Raw genomic sequence first — 16,282 nt, 5'->3', positions numbered from 1 at the left:
TTAATAATTACTTTAATTTTTAAATGGGAGAATGCAGTAATTTTTCAAAAGATTATCAGGAAGTGTAACCGTAAGTTTTTCTGTGTCCCGCAGCCATTCAGTCCCAAATAAATACACAGAGGCTTATATTAATTGTAAACAGTTTGGTCTATGGCTCAGGTTTATTGCTAACTAGCTCTTTTATCTTAAATTGACACATTTCTATTCATCTATGTATCGCCCACATATCTCGTGGCTTTACCTGTGTTGCATTACATCTTGCCTCTCGGGTGATGGCTGGAAGCATCTCCCCTGACCCTGCCTTTCTTCCTGTATCTTTGTTTGGATTTCTCACATGGTACAACCTGTCTTGCAGGTCAAAGCAGCTTCTTTATTAATCATTAGTAGCAACACATTCACAGTGTACAGAAAGACCATCCCACAGCAAGGAAGAAAAGAAAATATGTTAAATAGCAAAACTAAAGGTGCATGATTATAAAGCTCTTATTTAAATAAGGCAGTGTCACCATTCTCACCATTACAAAAACAACTTCATCCTACCAGTCTTTGTCATCCTAACAGCAATGGTCTTTGCTACATTTGGGTACAGAAAGGTGGTTTTTGCAAGTTTTTTTTTCATCAAAACAATGACACAGAGAGTTGGGCCTAGGCCATATATCTATAATCCTTGCAGTTTGAAGACACCATTAGTTTAAAAAGGAAATAATACACTGCAAGGTGACTCAATACAAAATTTCTATATTGTTCTTCTAATGTACAATTGTTATTTGGAAGAAGAAAATGTTGAAATAAAATTTTTCTGTTAAAATTTTAAAAAGGAAAATAAAATACAGTCTAGAGTAGCTGTAGTTAAGAGCTCTGACTTTTCTTCCACGTGACCCAATTTTGATTTCCCAACACACCCATATGGCTCCCTACAGCTGTTTGTTAACACTGGTCTCTGGGAATCTAATGCCCTTTTCTGGTCCTTTCAGGTACTGACTGCGTGCATGTGATACACAGACATGGAAGCAGGCAAACGCATACAAATAGAATCTCAGAGTTCTGTTTTTGTTTTTGTCTTAAATATCAAAAAGGTATCACAAGTAAAACCAGCTTCAAATGGAAAGGGGAAAACTTGGAGTAGGCGACATACATTCAGGACATACCTAGTGCTGAGGGGATGAGGTACACAGGCAAAGAGAACGAGCTTTTCAGGAAAGGAAAGAATCTAGAGGAAGAATGAAAGCAACTTGAAAAAAATTACCCACTTAGCCTTCCCTTTCCCTTTTTTGGTTTTTCTAGACAGGGTTTCTCTGTGTAACTTTGCACTTTTTCCTGGAACTCACTTGGTAGCCCAGGCTGGCCTCGAACTCACAGAGATCCACCTTCCTCTGCCTCCCGAGTTGCTGGAATTAAAGGTGTGCGCCACCACCGCCCGGCCCCTTTCCCTTTTTTTTTTTTTTTTTAAAAAAAAGATTCGTTTATTTGTTTTGTATGCAGCATGTATGTCTGCAGGTCAGAAGAGGGCACCAGATCTCATTACAGATGGTTGTGAGCCACTATGTGGTTGCTTGGAATTGAACTCAGGACCTCTGGAAGAGCAGTCAGTGCTCTTAACCTCTGAGCCATCTCTCTAGCCCCCCTTTCCCTTCTTGTGTGCTCTGAGATCTGTACTCTGTCTTACATGGGCTCTATTGTGCCTTGAACACCCAGCACCCTCTCCACTGAAAACCATTGACTATCCAAACCTTGTTTTGCTGAAGCAGCTCCATATGTCCTTTTATGGCATGGCCTATGTCTGCTCTCTGGGTCACAGTTGTTGATAACTCTCCCCTTACCCTAGCCATGGTACCCTGAGTCCTTGTCCTAGCTACCATCATCACTTTCCTGTTGCCATTCATATCACTCCATCAAGAGCTCATTGACGGTCCTGTGTGTAGAGAGGCACTGCCTTAGCTGAGTGTCCTGTCTTGTGTATCCTGTGTAGTTCACAGACCAGAGACATAGTCGTGGTATGTTTGCACTTTTGGAGGGGTGGGGGGTTGTCTTACTTTTTTTGTTTTGTTTTGTTTCATTGTTTGTTTTTTGCTTTGTTTTGTTGTGGTACCCAAAATACTATGAATTCTAACTGCTAAGGATGCACAAGTCTAGAAGGAACTAACCGTCTCTCTCTTCTGTTAGATCCCAGATATTCCCTTGGGTAACTGATAGGGCCTGAAGCTAGAAGAAAGTGAAGAAAGATGATGATCAGAGGGGTATGAGGAGAAGGAACAGAGTTCCTCTAGGAAGAATAAGGGTTAAGGTGCCCTCCCCACCATATAAGAAATACTAAATACTCTAAAATAAAAAAACTTTTTAAAGAGTTTAACATTTCACCTCTTTACTCAGTTCTACTTGAGGTGTGTACTTACAGCATGAACCATTAATACCTAGTTTTCCTTAAGTATTTTCCAAGACACCAGGAAGCATTTAGCAAATCACTTTGTCCATGGAGTGAGTTCTGCAGTTAAACATTTTCCCTGTGCATTTTTTTTTTTTTTTTTTTTTTTATCTTTTCATGACAAGGTTTCTCTATGTAGCTTTGGAGCCTGTCCTGGAACTCACTCTGTAGACCAGGCTGGCCTCGAACTCACAGAGCTCCCCCTGCCTCTGCATCCCGAGTGCTGGGATTAAAGGTGTGTGCCACCGCCGTCCCTCTCCCCTGTGCATTCTTAACCATACCTACCCCCGCCTCCAAATAAAAAGGTTGTGGCTAGCATCCATGCTTTACTTTCTCTTATGTTTTTCTTCTTGACTTGGAGTAGATGAATAACATCATACTTTCCGTCCTCTAGAACATATCTTCCCTTGAGGGTTCCCCTGTGCCTAGACCTAAGTCCCTGTCACCTGAGGTAGTTACCACACCATCTCAATCACACATGGAGGCTGAGAGTGAGTGCATGAATGTGGTCCTGAATGTGTGGGAGGGCTGGGAATCTGAGTGAATGGGGTGCTGGGTGGAGGCAGCCACTCATTCACAGCAAGTAGAATGAATATTCTGTGTAACTGTAGAAATAGACCCAAGAAAGTTAAGTAGCTGTATATATGTTGTGGGGTTAGGGTTTTGTTGTTGTCATTTGGGGGAAGCAGTGGTTGAAGAGTTTCATTAAAGAAGAAAATCTTCAAAGGATACAGATTCTAGTGCTATCAGAGTCTTGTTGGAGAAAGTGATGAATAATGTCTGCTGGTTAACAAGGGAAGTGGGGGTTGGTAGGCACTATCTCAGTATTCATCATGCTGTCGATGTATTATTGGGGTTGAACTGACAACTCTGCATTGGACTTAGGGTCATAGTTGAGCAGCTTCCTTCGTGAATCCAACTTTCTTCAGCTTTCCTTCATGTTCCCTGGAACTCCTTACTGGGTGTAAATATGCAAGGAACCTTAATCCTCTGTTGTACAGTGTCTGGGATATGGTTGCTGTACAGTGAATGATGCCTCTTAGACTATCACTGAATGCCTTTGAGTGCTTTTCTTGGAAACCCTTCCTCTGTAAAGATCCTAAATTCAGATTTTAGTGTTAACTTTTATTATAAACTTTAGGCAAATGTAGTAATTATTAACCCTAAAAATCTACATGGAGCCTTTTTCCTCTTAAGGAGAAAGTTATAATCTCTGGATCTTTAGAAATTAACTGATCTTTAATCCCATTCTAAAATAATTAGGGCCCAACTCCCTGAGAATTATCCAAAAACTGAGTCAGTAGATTTTCTATAGATCATTAAGAAACTGAAAAGATTGTATTCTCCTAGTTTACTGTTGATTTGCTGGGTATTACTTGTTGGAAAAGTATAGGTTGTTCTGACCTTGGTTGCTAAAGATTCTAATATAACAGGGATTTGATATTTGACGTGGTATTTGGATTTCTGGTACCTTCTTTGTAGGCAGTTGACCTAGTAGAAATCTTGATGCTGCGAGAGGATAAGCAATAGTAGGTGGGTTTTATCACTGGTGCTCTTCAGTGGTAGGTATCAGCAGTCCTTTGATACATTTATTGGTAGACAGCAGAGGACACAGAAGAATTGATCAGACAGAAAGTTGCATGGGAAACATAATTCAAGGTATAAGTTAATGATAAACTATCTTTAATGCCATTCTCCTACTGAACCAGTAGTTTACATATTTGACTTTGCAGCTACTCTTCTACTTTTCTTCCTTCACCACCTCCCCCATTGATACTAATTTAGTAATGTATAACACCGGAAACCAGCAATTTAAGACCTTTCTGTATTGTGCTTGGGGCTCAGATATGCCCCTCATTGCACTGCCAGCCCCCAAGTATGCTGTCAGTCGGCCAGCAGCATGATGAAGACTGAGCAGACCGAGTAGTCATGTTGTCTAGTTGCCTGGCGCCAGCTTCCCCAGTGTTCTCATGCAGAAACACTGTGAGTCCTTAGTAGTCTGGCGTGTGGGCACTTTCTTTGCTCAATAGACTTTACACACGTTAATGAGTCTCTCTTCTGCTTCTGTCCCTCTCCTTATATACCTGTGGCCCTCTACCTGCCTTGCTGCCCTTTGACTTTTCCTTTCTACCATGACCCATATGTCTGTTGATTTTTTTTTTTTTTTTTTTTTTTTTTTTTTTTTTTTTTAATCCTTTTCAGCTTTGCCACCGAAAAGACCTGGATTTGTCAAAAGTGGGATACCCAGACTCTAGCACTCACAGCTGTGCTGATAGACCTTCCCTGCTCAACTGCAGTCATCCTGACCTGGCTTCTCATCCCTCTGTCGCTCCAACCTCAGAGGCTGGCTTCCCCAGCAGGAGTGGAGATGGCCCTCAGACCTTGCTGAGAAATTCAGACCAGGCGTTTAGGACAGAGTTCAACTTGATGTACGCCTATTCCCCTTTGAACGCTATGCCTCGAGCAGATGGACTGTATAGAGGGTCCCCCTTGGTGGGGGACAGGAAGCCTTTGCATTTAGATGGAGGATATTGTTCCCCTGCAGAAGGCTTTTCCAGCAGATATGAACATGGCTTTATGAAAGACCTCTCTCGTGGCTCCATGTCACCTGGTGGTGAAAGGGCCTGTGACGGAGTCCCATCTGCTCCTCAGAACCCACCACAAAGGAAAAAAGTAAGTATTCATGTTATATAGGGCCTCTCTTAAAGAGTATTAACCAGATAATTCAGAACTTTCTAAGATCCAATGCATAGCACTTGTCCTACTCTATGCTGTAATCTGTGAAAATTAGATCTTACTTCATTACATTGACTTCTTTGGTTTATGTGGAGTGTATGGGGCATGAATATGCCAAAGGCACATATGTGGATGTCAGAAGGTAACTTGTGGGAATCAGTTCTCTATCCACTGTGTGGACCCTGGGACTGAATTTGAGTCATCTTCAGTCTTGGCATCTCTCAGGCACTGAGAAGTAGACTGTATTAGTACAGCTGGTAAGTGTTGTGAATAGCCAGGACGACTGAAGTGTAGTCAGTAGAAGAGTACTTGTGTAGCCGTCTCCAGCATCACCAATACAAATAGGCAAATATCCAGCCAGGCATAGTGGCACCTATCTATGACCCTAGCATTCTGGAGGTCGAAGTGGGATTGCAAAGCTGAAGCCATCCTAGGCTTTTAAATAAATGTTGTATGCAACTGAAAGGCTAGAGCACTGGAAAGAATATTAAAAGCTGTGTTACTTGCAGAACTCAGGGGCACAGCTTTTAAGACCGTCATATGTGTTTTCTCAGACAGATGTGGTTCACATACATAATCCCAGCTCCCATTTGTGAAGTTGAAGCAGGAGGATTGAGAAGGTCAATGTCACAGGCTTGAGGGCTGGGTCAGCAACAGAGGACTCAACTTGAGTTCCCAACTCCTGGAGTTAGTGGTTTACAGCTACTTAATGTTAACTCCATCTTCAGGGGTTCTAGTCCCCTCTTCTGGCCTCCATGGGCACCCATACATATACAGAAAAATAAAGAAACTAGATTTTTAGAAAGTTCAAGGCTACATAGAGACCATGTTTTGTTTTCATCAATTCATTTTGTCATCACAGTGGTTGTATATATCATTAGGGGATTTTCCATTTTGTACGTGAGAAAACTAAAGCTAGTTGAGTAACTTGGCTTTGGTGACAGACACAGCTAATAAATGAAGGAGCCAGGGTATACTACAATGATTCTTATTCCAGACTGCATGTTCTAGCTGTTAATGTGCTAGATCACCTCCTAAATTCTATGGTCATGGAGCTTCACTAGAGAATACAATTAATAAGTCCTGAATTACAGTGGTGGTAGTTGCTCCAAAGGAGTTGTTCATATCTTAGAGGAATCCCCTATGTAGCAGGTAGTTTAAGAGTGAACAGGAAGTCTTTTATTTAGCCTGAGGAGTAGGAATTCAGAGCTGGGTGGTTTAGCTACATTTCAGACAAGAATGAATCAGCCACAAATCTAGATGAGGATGTTACTGTATGATCAGTTTGTGATGCTGCCCTGGGGTGAAGATGGGTGCAAACAGTGAACCACAGTGATGACACCAGGGAAGACCAGGACCAGGATTCAGGGGGCAGACTAGACCTTAGAGAGCTTGTCATGGTGTGAGGCTTAGAAGTCATGCCTGTTCTCAAAAACCACAAAACCTAAAATCTGCCTGGTGTTTTCGTTTTTTGTTTTTTAGTCTATGCTTTTGAGAATATTCTGGGTTGTCATAGTGACTTGGATGTGTTTTTTGTTAAGGACTAAAAATGCCGAGTATCCCATGTGTAACATTTTCACAGAAAAAACTAGTTATATCCTCATTGAAATAGAGCCTTGTGATGCCAGGCGGTGCTGGTACACACCTTGAATCCCAGCACTCGGAAGGCAGAAGCAAGAGGATCTCTGTGAGTTCGAGGCCAGGCTGGTCTACAAAAGCAAGTTCACGACACCTAAAGCTACATAGAGAAACCCTGTCTCGGGAAGAAAAAAAAAGCGGGGAAAGAAAGATAGACTTGACTTTATTTTAATTACCGTAGTGTTCATTATCCAAGTTTATTAGCTTCTCTCCAAGATTATATATAAAGATGCATACACAAACTATTTTTATTGTTTTGTGGTATTTCACACTAAGGCACAAACTTAAGAGCTTTTATGATAGGAAAAGGAAACACTGCACACAATAGGGAATAAGATAATGATGGGGGTTCAAAGCCTTGTATGAGTAGTACTGACTTACAAAACACATACTAACACTGCTCTGAAGGGATGACTCAGCACTTAAGAGAACTGACAGCTCTTCCAGAGGACCTGGGTTCAATTCCTAGCACCCACAGCTTTCAACTCTGTGACTGCAGTTCTAGGGGATCCAGCACCCTCACACAGACATACATGAAGGCAAAGACACCGGTACATATAAAATAAAAATAAATTATTGAAAAAATATATAACATGACAAATGTCTTTGCATTTCTAGTTTCATTTGTTATATAAGTAGGAATTGAAGTTAAAGTTGCTTCAGAAATATTTGTAAAATATATTGGGGGGGGCTGGAGAGATGGCTCAGAGGCTAAGAACACTGGCTGTTCTTCCAGAGGTCCTGAGTTCAATTCCCAGCAACCACATGGTAGCTCACAACCATCCGTAATGAGATCTGGCGCCCTCTTCAGGTCAAAAGAACACTGTATACATAATAAATAAATATTTAAAAAATATATATATTTAAAAAATATATATATTGGGTACCTGTGATGTGCCAATTTTTTGTACTGAGTGTTAATCAAAGGCCAAGGAATGGGTGACTAGACAGATGGTTCAGCTGGTAAGAGCATTAACTGGTCTGTCACAAAACCTGAGTTCAGAACCCTAGCACCTACATGGGGTATCTCACAAGCCTCAATAACTCCAGCTCCAAGGCATTCCCAATTCCCTTTCTTTGCTCTCAAGCCACATACACATACATATGGGTAGATAAAATGGTTTTTTTGGGGGGAGAGGGGTTGGTTTGGTTTTGGTTTTTTGGTTTGGTTTTTTGGTTTGTTTGTTTAAGGCAGGGTTTCTCTGTGTAGCTTTATATGTCCTGGAACTCATTCTTTACACCAGGCTGGCATTAGACTCAGAGATCCACCTGTTTCTGCCTCCCAAGTACTGGGATTAAAGGTGTGTACCACCACACCCAGCTAATAATACAGTATTTTAAAGTCAAGGAAAGGCCAGTGGGAGATCAGTGTGTAAATGCACTTGCTGCCAATTGGGTCTGACAGACCTGAGTTTGGTCCCCAGGACACATGTAGTAGAAGGAGGGAATCCACTTCCCCAGGTCATCCTTTGACCTACACATTAGTGAATAAGTAGATGGGGTTTGGTTTTGTTTGTTTTTTAATTAAAACTAAATAAGCTTATGTGTGGTGTCGTACTTCTGTGATCTTAGGACCTAGGACACTGGGGTAGTTAGATCCTAAATCCAAGGGCTGCCTGGTCTACATAGATTCAGTCTCACCAAAAAAAAAAAAAAAAAAAAAAAAAAAAAAAAAAAAAAAAAAAAATACAAATAGAGCTAGGCAAGGTGGTACTTGACTATAGTCTATCCAAGCACTTAGGAGAAGCAGGAATTTGAGACCATATGGGATACATGAGACTATCTCCAAAGAAACCCAACTCTTTGCTTCAAAAATAAAATACATGCCAGCAAGATGAGTTAGCAGGTAAAAATGCTAGCCATGTAGCCCTGGCAACCTGAGTTGGATCTCTTGAACCCACGTTTAAAAAGCCAGAGCCAGGGCTGGATAGATGGCTTGACAATTAAGAGCTGCTCTTTCAGAGACTAAGATTCAATTCCCAGCACCCACATGGCTCACAATGGCTCTTATTCAAGTCCTGGGGATTCCACCAGCACCAGATACACATGCAGGCAAAACACTCACACACACACAAATGATTTTAACTCTAGAGTCAAAGTCTATAATCCCAGCCTCAGCACTCATAGCAAGATACAAAGTAGAGACGGGAGAATCAGCCAGAAGTCCACATATGCAGTGCGAGGGCAGAAGTAACAAGACAAATTCCCTCAAAAAGAACCAACTCCAGAAAAATTGTCCTCTGACCCCCATATATGCATCATTATATGTGCTTGTACACACACAGAGAAAAATTAAAAGCCCAATAAGTTTAACCTATACCTTATTACAACTTATAGCTTAGTCAAGAAACAAGATTCTACAGAAGGCTCAATAAGCAGTAGAGCACAATACTTGGTGGACAGGAAAAAGGTCTGTTGTTGACAGCAGGGGGAGGGGTGTGGAAATGAGTGAAGATTAGAAGGTGGTTTGAGGATTTGGAAAACATTTCCAAGTTACAGATAGGTTGCTGAATTCTATAACTGAAATTTCTTCTTGCTTTACAATACTTTTATTCCCTTATATGTAATACAAATAACCCCAAATCCCATTGTGTGTTTTCCAAATTTGAGTATAGTGAAGAACCATGAAATACATACCTTTTTTTTCTTAGTGGTCCTTTATTTATTGTGGGTTTGTTTGTTTTTGATGGAGTGGGTGTTCCTAGGGAGTGAAGGACTGGTTTTTCCAAGGTGCATAAAAATTGCATTTTTTTTTTTTTTTTTTTTTTTTGCCCTATTCTCACAGATGCCCCAGTTGTTGGACGTAACTGATAGGTGGCGAAGGTGGCAGTAATCTCAAAGGCTCCTCTGAAGACAGAGGATGCAATCCGCTTGAGCGCCATTCTTCAAAAAATGACATTTAGGATATTCTTTTCCCCCTCACCAGTTTCTGACTGGCTTGAATCTGTAGCAGTGATCAGATCTCTTTTATACCTGAAAAAGGTTGTTATATGGGGGCTGGAAAGATCTCTTAGTGGTTAAGAGCCCATACTGCTCACCTAGATGATCTGAGTTCAATTTACAATACCTACATCAGATGGTCTCTCCAGGGGTATTCCAACTCCAGCACCTGCACTCGCACACACAGCCATACACACATATAGTTTTAAAATACAATAAAGGTTATCATAATTGATGCCTGCTTTGTTTGCATGGCTTGCTACTGCTTTACCCAGGACTCTTCTTTTCCCTGTTGCCAGTAAGCCACTCGCTAATGATACCTTCTTCTTCATATCTAGGTATCCTTGCTAGAGTACCGCAAACGGAAACAAGAAGCCAAGGAGAATTCTGGTGGGGGAAATGACTCTTCACAGAGCAAAAGCAAGTCTGCAGGAGCTGGGCAAGGCAGCAGTAACTCTATTTCTGATGCTGCTGCCCATGGTGTGCAGGGATCCTCAGCCCGGACCCCCTCGTCCCCTCACAAAAAATTCTCCCCATCTCATTCCTCCACATCACATTTGGAGGCGGTAAGCCCATCAGATTCCAGGGGCACTTCCTCCTCTCACTGCAGACCTCAAGAAAACATCAGCAGTAGGTGGTAAGTTTATATTTAATTAGCTTTATAATTAAATTCAGGTAGGAAATATTTATTCAGATCATTCCCAATTTTACCTAAAATGTATGAGAGCACTTTCCTGAGACAACAGCCTCCAATTTGCTGTTTGTCCTGTTCAGCTAGTTAGTATAAGCACATCCCACCCTTCAGAGTCTCACTGGACAATGTGTAGTGAAGTTGTGGGTACCCATAAGCGATTTTTTTAAGAGGGCTCTTTGTCTTAATTTATATGAAAAGTAAGTAAACAGCCAAACCGTGTGTGTGTGTGTGTGTGTGTGTGTATACGTATGTACGTACGTACACATACATGCATATGGAAGTCAGAGGATACTTCTGGAATCAATTCTTCCTTGCCACTGTGTTGGTTCTGGAGATTGAACTTGGGTCTTTAGACTTGGTAACAAGCACCTTTATCTTGCCAACTCCAGGTTCCTTTAATTCAAGAACTGTGTCCCTTGCAGCTAGTATATACAGAGTGATGAAATGCTCTGAAAGGACTTGTCTGGTTTAGAAGACATCATAGAAAACAAAATAAGCCGGGCGGTGGTGGCGCACGCCTTTAATCCCAGCACTCGGGAGGCAGAGCCAGGTGGATCTCTGTGAGTTCGAGGCCAGCCTGGGCTACCAAGTGAGTTCCAGGAGAGGCGCAAAGCTACACAGAGAAACCCTGTCTCGAAAAACCAAAAAAAAAAAAAAAAAAGAAAACAAAATAAGTAATACTGATGACAAGTTGTGGGTGTTGGGTGAAATAGGATTACAGGTTGGTTTAGTTTTCCTCTGTAATTTTTTGAGGCAGAGTCTCATTCTGTAGCCCAAACTGGCCTTGAACTCTTTGATCCTGCTTTTGCTTCCAGGGTGCTGGCATTATAGACATGCATCACAGTACCCCAGCTAGGGATACAGCTCTCAGTGTTTCTTTCTTTCAAAGGTGGAGTGGAAGATACATTGACGTACATTTGGAAGCCCACGATCAACACTGGGGTGCCTGCCTCTATCACTTTCCACCTTATGAGACAGAATCTCTTATAGAACTTGGAGTTCACTGATTAAGCCAGAGTCTCTGGCCAGTGAGCTCCAGGGATCCTCGAGCATGGGGATCTTGAAATAAAGAAATGAGCCTGGGAAAGAAGAGACAAAGTTTCAAATCATTATATTCATTAATATGAGTCCTGTATAACCTATAGTATATAACCTATAGTATATGTGTCAGGAACGCAGATTCATAGAGGAGAAAATTTCACATAAGAGACTGTACTGTGGCTGGCCAAACGGTGGTGCAGAGGCAGGGAGGTCTCTGAGTTCAAGACCAGCCTGGTCTACAAAGCCTGGACAGCCAGGACTACACAGAAATTTTGTCTCGAAAGAAGAAGAAAGAGAGAGACTCTACTGCACCATCTTTGTTACAGTTACTTGTTTCAGACTCTTGGCTCGAAATTCTTATACCCTGGTACCTTTGCAGGATGGTTCCTACATCTGTTGAACGACTCCGAGAAGGAGGAAGCATCCCTAAGGTTCTCCGAAGCAGTGTGAGAGTGGCCCAAAAGGGAGAGCCCTCCCCCACATGGGAGAGCAACATCACAGAGAAAGAGTCAGGTAAGCCACATTGTACAGTTCACAACACGTGCTGGGATGAAATGCGTCTTTCTGACACGCCTGGGTTCTGCTCCACCCTAGTCTCCAGCTCAGTCTTGCTCTTTGAGCTACAGTATTCATGAGATCTAGCATTGCTTGCTCTCTGTCTGCTCTTTTCCCAAGGGATACTTTTCTGTAACTCTCATCTCTCCAAAGTTCCGGAGCTCCACCTCCATGAAGGATGAAGAAAAAGAAGGAGACAAGAATAAGATGAGGCATTTAAAATTTAGCGCATAATTAACCACTTAGTTTGCCCTCCTGGCATGCTGCGCTCATTTTATCACAGAGAGCAGCATGTGTTGATACTATTGATTTGAGTGGATGATGTCTATTTTCCTGTGTATTCTGAGAAGCCAAAGTTGATTTTTATAATGCTTTCCAGACCCTGCAGATGGAGAAGGCCCAGAGCCGTTGAGCTCAGCACTCTCTAAAGGAGCAACTGTTTACAGCCCTTCCAGATACAGCTACCAGGTAAGTCTGCTGAGCTCTAAGGAGAGGGGTGCCTGTGGAGATGTGCTATATTCCTAGTCATGATAACACTGTCAGCTGCTGACGTTAAATAGTGTCTCAACAGCCCTGTAAGTCAGCCATCATCTGCTTACCTTGGGGATTTCAGTAAAGCAAATGAGATAATCAGAGATTGTTGCTGATACCCTTTAAAAACTGTTTTTAGGGGCTAGAAAGGCACTTGTGATCAAGCCTGGTGACCTGAGTTTAATCCCCAGAACCCACATAGTGGAAGGAAAGAATGTACTCCTGGTTGTCCTAAGACTTCCACATTAGTGTTGTAGCACATATACATACACACTTTTTAATGCAAAGATTAAAAATAGAATGTTGTAGCCAGGTGATGGGTGGCACACACCTTTAATCCCAGCACTTGGGAGGCAGAGGCAGGGGGATCTTCGAGGCCAGCCTAGTCTATAGTGTGAGTTCCAGGACAGCCAGGGTTACACAGAAAAGCCCTGTCTCACAAAAAAAAAAAAAAAAAAAAAAAAAATTATAATAAAATAAACGTAGACTGTTGTAAGCACTCCACAATTTTGACGGGACTATGTTAACTTCCTTACACTTTCCTCCCTACTCTTTGAAGCTCCTCCAGTGTGACAGTCCACGGACAGAATCACAAAGCCTCCTTCAACAGAGTTCGTCCCCCTTTAGAGGACATCCCACCCAGTCTCCAGGATACAGTTATCGAACTACTGCACTGAGACCTGGAAACCCCCCCTCTCATGGTTCTTCAGAATCATCCCTCTCTTCCACATCCTACCCCAGCCCTGCCCACCCTGTGTCCACAGACTCGTTGGCCCCATTTACGGAGACTGCAGGGTATTACAGCAGCCAGCCGCATTCTGGAAACAGCACTGGCAGCAATCTTCCGAGGAGGAGCTGTTCTTCGAGTGCTGCTAGCCCTACCCCACAGGGCCCCTCAGACTCACCAACCTCAGACTCGGTTTCTCAGCCCAGCACAGGAACGCTGAGTTCCACCTCCTTTCCTCAGAACTCTAGGTCGTCATTGCCATCAGACTTACGGACTATCAGTCTGCCCAGTGCTGGGCAGTCAGCTGCCTACCAGGCCTCCAGGGTATCTGCGGTTTCCAATTCACAGCACTACCCACATCGTGGGAGTGGGGGTGTACACCAGTACCGACTCCAGCCACTGCAAGGGTCAGGAGTCAAGACTCAGACAGGACTTTCCTAGGGCTTCTGGATATGGGCAAACTGAACTTGATGAGCCCATAGCTGCTTCCTTCCAGCTGCCTCTGGAACCAAGGCCGAGCATATTGCTGGGGAAGAGGGGTACAAGGTGCCAGAGGAATGGGTCTGGTCAGCAAGAAATGAGACTTGTGGTCGTGACTGGCCTCCGGCCTTGGAGAAAGATGTAAATCTTGTCTGAAGCAGAGACTATAAAGAAGTTTCTCCCTGCTGTTAAGGGTACATTGTTAACAAGCAAATGGTGTTTCGGTTAGTAACGGTTCTAAGTGCAATGACTTGTGTTGAAGCCTATGTCTCCCATCCTTGCCTGTAGCCTGTAGTCACTTGTGCAGTAAGGACATCTTTTTCAATAAAAAAAAATTTTTTTTTCTTTTCAAAAGAAAAAAGTGGAAAGAGCCAATCTCAAAGCCCAAGCCATCTGAGTAGTGTTAGGGTTTTATGCACTTAAGAAAAAAAAAAAAAAAAGGTAGGTATGTAAATGTTTGCTGTGAGACAACCATTCCAAAAGCAGGTGCATGGTCAAGGTGTGTCCACCAGGAGTGCTCCCTACCTTAGTCTTAAAGCCACTAGGAAATGGGCAGAGAGAGGAATGCTCGCCACTTACTCTGACTGAGGCTTGCCTGGCTTTGAGAGGAGCTGGTGGTCAGCTCTTGGTTATTTGGGAGCAGATTTGGGATGGATTGGGCCCCAGCTGTTACCATCCCACTCCTCCTTCCCACAGTTCAGTGGGTTAATAATAGCTCGATGAAGTAAGCAGAGAAGGAGGTGGGCCAGTTTAGGAAGGATCCAGTGGTCTGGGGAACCTTTGAGTTTTAATTTTCCTATTCCCAGTTCACCGGGAGTTGCTGTCCTAAGAACAGGACTGCCTCCGTGACTGAGAAGCATGCACTTACGACTGCAGGGTAAGAATGGGGCAGATAGGCTGTAGAGTGGCACCGACAGGGCTGTGATTGTGTGTGGGGTCTGCCCCGCGTTTCTTTAGGGGATGCTTACATGACAGTGGGCAGGTGAGAGTTAACAAGTCACCCATACCCCTAACACTGTTCTGGATGAGAGACAAGAGCAGACTGGCTTCTCCCCATCAGTGCATTGTGCCTGTTGTACACCCCTGGAGGAGCCCTGGAGCCAGCCCAGGTGGGGTACACAATCTTTTTAAATTCCATATGGTTGCCAGCTTATTTCTTTCACTTGTTTACTGTAATACCTGGCGTGTTTTTATTTATCTAATTTTGTATTCAGCTATAACCATGGTAGGGTAGTGAGTGTATGACAGTGTGATCCCTGGTGCTGCAGTGGACCGGACTTCTTTTGGACAAGATATACTGTGAGTCTCCCTCCTTACCTCTAATCTGTTTTCTTTCCCATTCCCCAGCCTCTTTCATCTCCTTTTCTACCCTGACCTACAACTATCATATGCACAGTCTTCTCTCTTTGTGTGTGACTGTTACAAAATTTCACTTTTCAAAATTGAAATCAGGTGTTTGCTCAAATGAGGGGAGATTTTCTGTTTTGGTTTTAGTTTTGTTTTGTTTTGTTTTGTTTTTAATGCTGAACCCTCAGCATAATACTTTTCTTTTTGTTGTTTTCCCCACAAACCCATCAGTCTGGGAGAGCATTGGGAGTGGAAATCATGTTGCCTGGGATGCCGGTTTCTTTGTATATTATATAAAACGTATGTAAATGTCTCTCCATTTGGGCTGGGGTTTGCATTCTCCCCTTGGCTAAAAGCTAAGGGGAGAGGCCAGCGGGCAGGCGGCCCTCACCCTGCCTGGCACGTGCAGAGACCCCAGCCACTCTGTGTGGGCAGGGTGCTGTCAAGACCAGACCTCTGGGGGGAGGGGGGGGGGAGGGGGGACTCTTGGAAGGGAAGGAGCATCGCTTCTTCCTCAAGTGGAGTGTTTACACCTTGCTGTAACATTTGAACTTTCACAAGAGATGTAATAATTTTGATAATAAAATTCTTAACCATAAATCATCATAATGTTGAGAATGTGTTTGTTCTAGAACATCACTTTTCCTGATTTAACCTTACCTGACCAAGCACAAAATGAACCCATGTCCAAAAGAGTTGCTATCAGTGGATTTTGGGCTATGGTGTGGCCAAAAATCCTCATTCATTTTCCTCAGGCCATCTGTGATTGATATCAGGCCAATGTTAATGCAAATCTACAGTATTGGAAGTGTCCCTAGTGTCTATCATTTACTTGGGAGTTAGATATTGGTGTCTCTTATTTAAAGGCAATACCAGACATTATTTGTGGTACTAAGTAAATTGTGCTTATTAAAATGGAAATGAGTCTGAACAAAGCAGGTGTCTCTTCTCTCCTAGAGCTTAGGTTCTAGGGGAGAGAGAAACCAGTGTGTGACTTTAAAGTTCCATACCATGTTATTGTACCAATTTCACCATGATAGCACCAGAAGTGTAAAAATGGAAGCTCTTGCCCTTTCCAAACCCCAATAACAGCTTTGGAGATCCAAATAAACAAACCAATTGTCACCTGCCTTTCAGCAGCCCAAGACACTGACTCCAGAAGCACCTCAAA

At 42.8% G+C, this 16,282-nt stretch overlaps 1 protein-coding gene across 15 annotated transcripts in view; it reads left to right on the top strand.

Moving 5' to 3' along the window:
* The window catches only part of Setd5 (SET domain containing 5), an 89,823-nt gene extending 74,106 nt beyond the window's left edge, over nucleotides 1–15,717 (top strand). For 13 of the 15 annotated variants that reach the window (XM_037204280.1, XM_028863890.2, XM_037204283.1 and 10 more), the window contains 5 exons: nucleotides 4,625–5,095; nucleotides 10,075–10,373; nucleotides 11,851–11,984; nucleotides 12,406–12,494; nucleotides 13,117–15,271. In XM_037204280.1, coding sequence (XP_037060175.1) covers nucleotides 4,625–5,095; nucleotides 10,075–10,373; nucleotides 11,851–11,984; nucleotides 12,406–12,494; nucleotides 13,117–13,725 — 1,602 coding nt within the window. In that variant the 3' untranslated portion in view covers nucleotides 13,726–15,271. Of the gene's footprint in view, nucleotides 1–4,624; nucleotides 5,096–10,074; nucleotides 10,374–11,850; nucleotides 11,985–12,405; nucleotides 12,495–13,116 lie in introns of all 15 variants that reach the window. The other 2 variants (XM_028863895.2, XM_028863893.2) reach the window with 1 other exon arrangement.
* The last annotated feature ends 565 nt before the right edge of the window (nucleotides 15,718–16,282 follow it).

The sequence above is a fragment of the Peromyscus leucopus genome, chromosome 3 (genome assembly GCF_004664715.2).
Source record: "Peromyscus leucopus breed LL Stock chromosome 3, UCI_PerLeu_2.1, whole genome shotgun sequence".
NCBI lineage: Eukaryota > Metazoa > Chordata > Mammalia > Rodentia > Cricetidae > Peromyscus > Peromyscus leucopus.
This window is presented reverse-complemented; position numbering and strand designations above follow the sequence as displayed.